The 8,717-nt window shown below is 34.3% G+C and overlaps 1 protein-coding gene across 1 annotated transcript; it reads left to right on the top strand.

Annotated features, from left to right (window-relative positions):
• Nucleotides 1–977: 977 nt before the first annotated feature.
• LOC140156818 (uncharacterized) lies at nucleotides 978–4,582 on the top strand. The gene is made up of 2 exons (XM_072179807.1): nucleotides 978–1,259; nucleotides 1,895–4,582. Exons 1-2 carry the CDS (start codon nucleotides 1,115–1,117, stop codon nucleotides 2,980–2,982), a joined length of 1,233 nt encoding a protein of 410 aa, XP_072035908.1. The 5' UTR covers nucleotides 978–1,114; the 3' UTR covers nucleotides 2,983–4,582.
• Nucleotides 4,583–8,717: the final 4,135 nt, after the last annotated feature.

The raw sequence follows: 8,717 nt of genomic DNA, 5'->3' as shown, positions 1-8,717 counted from the left end.
GCTCAAATATAACTAATGGATCTGTTGTGTAAACTTTAAGTTCTGTTTTTGGGAGTTCTACATAACAAATTGTGACCATCTATCCATACAACGATCAGTTCACGATTGGTTTAACAGTGTAATTCATGTAATTTGGAAGTTCAAGACGGTAACTAGTTAAAAAACATTGTTTGGTTTGGAAAATTATTTATATTCTGTCATTGATCAATTTAATGACTTTGAACTATTTAGAGATTGGTCCACTTACGCCTGATTTGTGCAATGCCAGATACTTTACGTGAAGTGTTTATTTTATTCAGTAAAATCTGTAAAATATCAAGGATAAAGAAAGACTAAATATGATTAGTGAAATATTATTATAAACATTAATAAATAGTTTGTTTTCTTATGATATTTTATTGATAGAACATTAGATTATAGATGACTGTTAATTAACATGAAACAGCTCATCCTCCCTGGTATTAGGTGCTGGACATTTATATACGTCCATTTGATTTGGGATCTGACCAAAATCATGAACATAGACGAAAATACAAATGTACTTTGAAAGAATTCAACAAATTGAGAATTTCTCAAATGGTATAAAAATGGATTTTTAACCTTTTCATTGTTTTGAAAATTAATGCAATTTTCGCTTAATGTTAATTGATGTTATTTTATTTAATTTAGATTATCCAAAACTAATTTCTTGATACCATGAAATAAGACAAATATTCATATAATTATTACATCGATGCATTATCTATAAACTACATTATTGCCGAGTAAAATGCAAAACATTCTGATGCAAACCTACGGAAGTTTGAATATCGATCGACTTTGATTTCTCATATTCAATAACGTCATCACACGGCGGTTGAACAGGTGGCACAGCATCATTTGTACAGCGGCATGCTGTTTTCTCTTGAAGTCCAATGTTAATTACTGGTATATGAATTCATTTCATCAACAACTGTTATGTTTGTTCTTATATAGGAATACAGTTAGTTATTGAAGGGAGTTAGTGCCTAGCGAAACCAGCGTAAACCTCCTGATCTCTCGCAAATGAGCACCAGTCGGCACGAAACTAACAAGAAGAAGGAAAAGAGAGTGGAAAACAAGTTCTTCTGCCATTATGCACAGTGGAATCTCCGTCAACGAAGATGATTCTGACGATGAGAAAACGTCTTCCTCTATGGTTGTTGTGATACCGAGTGTGCAGAATACAGAGAATGCTCATGTTATCAGAAACTACGCTGGGTTCCATTGCTACTTCCAAGGTTTGTAAACTATTCAGCTGTTTTTATGATATTATGATATGTAGACAATAACTTAGATTGGTATAAATGAATTTCATCATTCAATATAAGTTTTGTGAATCAGTGAAGGAATCACTCTAAAATTGACTAATCTTAGAAATGCTATTTACATTAAAAAAAACTTGTTATGGCAAAGTAACCCCCAAATTACTCAATGATTTTAACATTTTCTCACCAAGTAAGAAACTATGTTTTTTCGGTAATGAAGGTGTTAGGAAGAACTTGAATTTAAAATTGGATTAAGGTGTGATTACATGATAGGCGTTTGTTTAAAAACCAGAACCAAATTAATGCAAATTTTACAAAGATTAAGAGAGTAAACAGGCTTTCAATTTTCTATTATTGATTTATTGATTTTTACATTTTGCTCACCTGTAGAAGGACATATCTATTGGGACACACTGTTTATCCGTGACAAGTATGATTTGCCTCTTCCCCTCGAGGGAAAGATTTGTGCTCAATGAACACAATGATTTACTATACACAAGTCATTTCGAAAACATTGCGTATTCACAATGAACATTAGTACTATTTTTTAGTACGGATGTTTTTGGTGAACGTTAACAGTCTTTGCTTTTTGCATTATTTCACTGTAGGTTTATACTTAAACAAACCACACCGTGCCATCAAATACAACTCGCCAAAACCGACGACTCCACCCCTCCGAGTCCTCCTATGGGCTCCGCCACGATCTCTTTCCACAGCCTTTGAGCGTTGCATCGCTTCATCTGGAGATGACGTCCAAGTCTATCACGAGATGTATACCGCGGCTTACCATCTGGGACCAGATCGCCAGGTAGATATCCCTGTACCTTTTGCAGCACAGATGGTCTTAGAAAAGCAGTTCACTTATGATTGGGTCCAGCAAGAGCTGGAACGTACGCACTCTGATGGTACGAAGGTTATCTTCTGTAAGGAACTTAGCTATTCCGTGGAAGGTCGCTTTAATCACCTTCCATCTGGATTTAAACATACCTTCTTAATTCGGCATCCTGCCAAAGTATTTTTATCCATGAATAATCTCATCAAGAAGTTCGTAGCGAAGCATGTGTTGAATTTAACAATCGCTGATCTTTTACCGCACGGCTTGGTATTCCGAGAACTCTATGAACTATTTTGCTATATTACAAACACGCTAGGGCAGACGCCAATAATCATTGATGCAGATGACCTTATAGAGCATCCTGAAAGGACTCTACGTGCGTATTGTCAAGCAATAGGTATACCTTACACATCTAGTATGATGCAGTGGAACCCCCTAGAAAAGGAACGCGATAGATGGAACTTTTCAAAGCGTCTTATGTTCATTAACAGAGTCATCGGCCAATATGATAGAGCATTTTCTACCTCAACGTTGCAGAAAGGTACGGAGAAGCCCCTTGATTTGAACGACGTTACCCCCGAGGTTCTGCACGCAACAGAATCGAGTGTTCAGTATTATGAGAAGTTATTCGAGCTGCGATTAAGGCCACTTGAGTATGATCTCTCCGATGGTGATCATATTGATGATCCTTCAACAAGTGATGTAGACTTTAGTGACCACGACAATGAAGGTAAATTGCATCCACCGGAGCAAGCTACGAGCACCATTGGTAAAAATGGAACTTCTGATTCATCGGATGATACTTCAAGTGGCTTTAACAGTGATGATGCAATAGAAACATCAGAATATTCGTATATATGATTCTGACAGGTCACATGACAGGTCACATGATAAGCATTCTAGTTCTTTAGAAATGAACAGAGAAGAAGATGGGTAAAGTAAATATCGTCATAATCCTGCATACTGACGAATCCTGTATACTGTATAAACCGTCTCCTTTTAAGCATTGAAACATAATGCCATACGAGACACACTGGGCGCCAGTAGCAATATGTAAAAACGACATGTACTACAAAGCCATAAATTAGCCATTTACTATAAGTATAAAACAATGGAACTGTTATGGGTGTCAATATGAGAAAATACGATGGCTTAAAATAGGAAGTACCATTATGTTAGTCTTGTGTACTGGGATATAAAATATGGAGTACCATGTGAGGGTGTATGTACTGGTATGGGACGTTCGGGGAACTGTTACGTTTTACCTAATTTTCACGTCATTGGAAACAATTTATTTTATCAAACTAAGGTTCTCAAATAAAGTTTAAAAACTAGGTTACAATAGTTGATATAATGCTGATCTGCAAAATTACTCAAAATGATATCTATATTTGACTTCACATGACAGAAAGAAATAACTGATACAAACTAAATTAAGATTTAATTTAAATCTAGTCAACCAGATAGATATACCTATTTTTGACGGAGGAACCGACGTTGCGACTAAAACCTTCAGTCTTCAGCTAGGTTGTGATGCAAATGACCTTGACGCAAATGACCTTAACCCAGCTGAAGACTGAAGGTTTCAATCGCAACGTCGGTTCGTCCGTCAAAATAGGTAGATTTAAATTAAATTTCAACATATCCAGATGAATAAGAGTCTACACAGTTTGAACTGATATAAACAACTTTCTAGAGGGAGGAACAATGAAGTAGCCTCCCATGACACAACTGGTTCAAACAACAGAGCAAAACCCTGTCACGCTGGTTTCACCTTCAAAAGTCTTACTTTTTCTGAAATTTTATAATTTTATTATAATTAGCCTAGCCCATTTTCATGTGATACGATGTCAAAATGTCATTAACCATTCAGTAAAAACTCGATAGTTAGCGTATATGCGTACTATCGAGCGCTTTTGAAAAGTCCAAAGTCCGGCGTTTTACCAACTGGGCTAATAGGGTTGAGACACACAGTTGCAGATTTACGATTTATCTATCTATCTATCTATGATTTGCTCAAAACCCTTTACACTTTTGTGGATGGGCACTTCATGTTTGCATGTTTTAAAAGCGCCCAATAGTAAGCACATATGCTAACTATCGAGTTTTTGATAGCATGTTATGTATCGATGGGTCGCTGCCCCGCCCTTTGACTATACCACTGAACGACATGCACATTTAACTAGTAATACAAAATGTTATATTTCAAATTTGCATAAACAATATTTCTGAGGGATGACGGCTTTATTACTTTTTCTCGTGAAAAACAGTTCGGGGAGTTAGTGCAATAACGAATATCGTATCTGCATTTGTGTACACACAGGAAATATACACACGTAAATGTTACCCAAACTATTTAAAATGTTACATAGTTTGGTAAATATTACAAAGTTCTGAGGTTATTTTGCTATATCATGAGGTTCTATGCTAATAATTTATGTGTGTGTAATGTTACACTTTCTGAAGCCTTTTTAAGGTTTCATTTTTTTAAAGTGTTGTTTACCCAGCAAACACAAAAACGTTTTAAAACGTTTTAAATAAGTTATATTTTGGCTTTTGGTTTAGATAAAAACGTTTTAATAACATTAAAATGTCGGGTTATATAAAGGTTATGATAACGTTTTGTATGAAAACACACTACAACAATGTTTTTTTTTGTGTGTAACAGTATTTAGTTGTGTGTAACGGTTTAAACTCTACCAATAAATATTTTTAAATGTTTTCAAAAAAATGTTATTGTAAACTATTTTTGCAAACATGTTTGCCAAATATTGTGTCAATACGTAAATAACATTTTGCAAAATATTTTTGTTTAGAATGTTTTGTATCAAGTTTTCAAGAATGTTTTTGGAATGTTATTAAAACGTTTTATACCCTTTATTTAACCCGACATTTAAACGTTTTCTGTAAAATATTTTTGTTTGCTGAGCAGTAGATTATCAAAAAATGTTTTTTAAGGTTATGAAAACGTTTTATACTCTTAGGCCTAATATACCCTTTATATAACCCGATATTTAAACGTTTTCTGACAACCTTTTATAACCTTTTGAGAACGAAAACGTTTTGTGTTTTCTGGGAACTTATGTAAAATTGTATCAATTCCTTTTAAAACTTGTAAAATAGCTTGAAATGTGCGCATTTAGCTACATTTCTAATCCTTTAATAGCTCAATTTTATCCAAAATGTTAATTACAACATTCTTGCACCGACCGTGCAAGTCCAATGTTCATGACTTTAAGAAGTACGTTGATTTTCATTAAGCGGAGAATCAAACAATCACCGGCAATGTTACTTAACATCAGAAATTAAGGTTTAGGTAATACAAAATATTGCTATTGTCGGTTTTCAATATCAACAGTCTTCAACTGACCTGTTGGTCACGTTTTATCACATGTGTCTTTGTTTCAGTCCTTGCTAGGATTAATCCAAATTGTTACCACAAAAATTTGAACTCAAAGTTCTCTAATGGGTGTATATTGTGTCGGATCCATAATAATAGTTCAAGTGAGCACAATATAGACGCATCGATCAGTCAACACCCGTTCATATTGGTATTGATTTTATTAATATCATTAATATATGCATAAAATAAAATTGCATTTTCCTGAATAAGAAAATCAATTTTATTCCCTTGAATTGTTATATCAGAATTGTTTTATTTTTAAGTGCAATGTGTATTTTAACACTCTACTGAATTTAACTGTATATAATATTATTTAATAATGATCTATTTTTATTGATGGGAATTTTCTTTTGATATTTATTATCTTTAAATGTGGGATTATATAATATAATGTTACATTTTCATTTTTTATATCAATATATTTATGGCTACCATTATGTGTTTTCAATGTGTATTGAAGAGAATGCCCTAATTTTATGCACCAATTAATCCGCATAAAACACCTGAAATGCCCTGAAACTGTACAGCTGTACACAGTTTATTTCAGAATTTCATGTGGATTAATTATATTATATATTATATCTTTCAAATCCAAAATTCAGATTCTCTTCCAAATGACCAGATTCGACTGTTTAAGGCAGGTCGGAGGGAGCATGGCCTAGTTGTATTTGCAGATATTTAGACACAATAATTATTATTTTTCAGTAGCTGACATATCTGAGGAATAGTAAGGGTTCTTATAAAGGAGATCCCAAGTGTGTGTGGATTTTCCTGGGAGGATTAATGACCCAGGACTTTTGTTTTGATATATTATTGGCCTTAACTCAAGAGCCGTAAGATCTTTGGAAATATTAATGCGATTATGTTTGAGATTCTAGTAATTAATCTATAATTCATGTGCATCTTAATCATACTGCAGTTACTGTCCGTTTTCCTATACACAATACACAGTGCTCTCACCATTGACGCGTGACCCTACAAATGATGTATGTTGGGAGAATGGACACTTGCATAGTTAACATCACTGTGTGAAAAATAACCAGCCAATATTTTATTTATTCTCCAAAACTTCTAGCAAATATATTTCTCTAACATGACCTAAAATTACAGCTAGGTTAGATGTTCAGAAATGGTCGTACTTTTGTAAAATATGAGTGAGGGCAAGGCATAGCTAGCCAACTCCCCGTGTTATTTGAATGGAGATTTGACCGAAAATATTGGTATCGGACCGCTCACTTCTGAAGGATGCCACAAAAAACCGGTAAAAGCTACATTTAAATTATTCTAAATAGGTTCTAGAAAATAAAGTTTTGTAACATGTCCTAAATTTTTAGCTAATTTAGGTGTTTGGAGAGGGTCGTACTTTTGTGTTTTAGGAAGGACATGTAAACGACAGATAACACCAAAAAATCTGAAGAAATTATTTCTAAACCGTGTTAAGTCAAAAATCATTATGTTGCTCATTTTCAAGAATGCTGGTTTACAAAAAGCACGACATTGTCTGATTTCGTGAACAAAGCCACACATAACATTGTTTCCTTTCGTTTCCTTTATAATCGGTTACCCAACTGAAGCTATGAATACCAGCTTTATTGCGATATCGCACATGAAAACAGTCACTTGTGCACAACCAGAGAAGATCCGATTTAATCAGTTGAGCTGTTTCAATGAGTGTTATCTTGGTTTAATAGCTTTTAATGGGGTTAAGTCCTGCAAAGGTCGAGATGAATTCTACTGTAGACATGACTGCATCATGTGTTGCATTTTGATTGCAAATAATCACACAAAGCGTCTGTATTACAATTATATTGGATACAACGTTATCAAGTCCTTGTCGTGTTAATCATAATCATATTAAGGTTGTTGGTGTCCTGAAGGTTGGCTAAATTATTGTTCGTTTAAAGATATAAAAGTACACATGTTTAGTCAAAAGTAATAGAGGTTATCCGTGTTCTATAAGCTGCATATCCTATCAGCGACTGATATACCTTGTTTAGGACTTTCAAAAGAAGTACCTGCATGTGCAACCATGACTGTTTCAAAACAGCCCGCCAAAGTCTTGCAGGTAACTCCGAGGTCGTGCATTGAATCGGTTTGAATAAGGAATACTACGGGAACCAGCGCCTTTTGTTAGAAGTCACACATGAGTAAAGTGGATAACCTCTATCGTATTCATTTTTCCGTAGGTCTTGTTGTTCTTGAGTTGTAGGTGTAAGTCTCGAAAATAAAAGTCTTACAAAAATATTTCCAAAGTAAAACCTTGGGATCCCTTTAATAGAATGTCACCTTTACTTTTCTCAATGTGTGAGTGCAAATACCGCTAGGTCACGCTTCTCTCTGGCTCTCCTTAATAGTAAGAAATGTACCAATTGTTTTATATAAATGTTCAATAACGTACAGTACTTAATTTTGTCTTCCACTATTTTTGGTCGCGGCCTAACAGTATGCTTCGACTATATTTATAAATACGTATTCATAAATAATTATTCACGTGACCACCTCCGCGCTACCATAACAGCTTGTACACAAGAAGTCTGGAAGTGGCCTTCGACACAGCGGGTGGTCTTTCTGTACATTTTAATTTTAATTTGATTTATAAATACGTATTTATAAAATATAGTCGAACGTAGCTGCTTAATGCGATAGTCCCAAGAATTCGTATGAATAATTCATGTAATGTAGTAGCTGTCGTCATGTGTCAAATATTCATATATAGTACATCCCATTATACTGTGTAGCATAATATAAATAGCGTTTATTTTGTGAAGGTAAAGGTCATAAAAATGAAACCTTTAAATTGCAACATAATTATCCCTGCATGATCCAGTGCTCTTCAGAAATTAGTTGGTTTAAAGATTAGTTGTGATCATAACATCTTCTTTTCCCTGGTCCTATAAAGACCATTACTGTATATTTCAGTTTACATCGGCCACAGTGTTGAATTTCCTCAAATCGGATAGAAAAAATACAAAGTTCCCTCTTGAAACATAAAAACATTACAAGAGTGAGTTACTGTATTGATATGCTCTGCAGACAACATTAATTCCGAGATATTGGTTAACAAGGTAAATAAAACGTAGGACCTACTAATTAATACTTGGGACTATTGTATGAGGCCGCAACCCTATTTATATGCAATTAGCTGTTGGATTAACTGCTTCGTTATGTTATGGGGCTGTGCAATAAATACGAG

Source organism: Amphiura filiformis, chromosome 7, assembly GCF_039555335.1.
Source record: "Amphiura filiformis chromosome 7, Afil_fr2py, whole genome shotgun sequence".
NCBI classification, from domain to species: domain Eukaryota; kingdom Metazoa; phylum Echinodermata; class Ophiuroidea; order Amphilepidida; family Amphiuridae; genus Amphiura; species Amphiura filiformis.
This window is presented reverse-complemented; position numbering and strand designations above follow the sequence as displayed.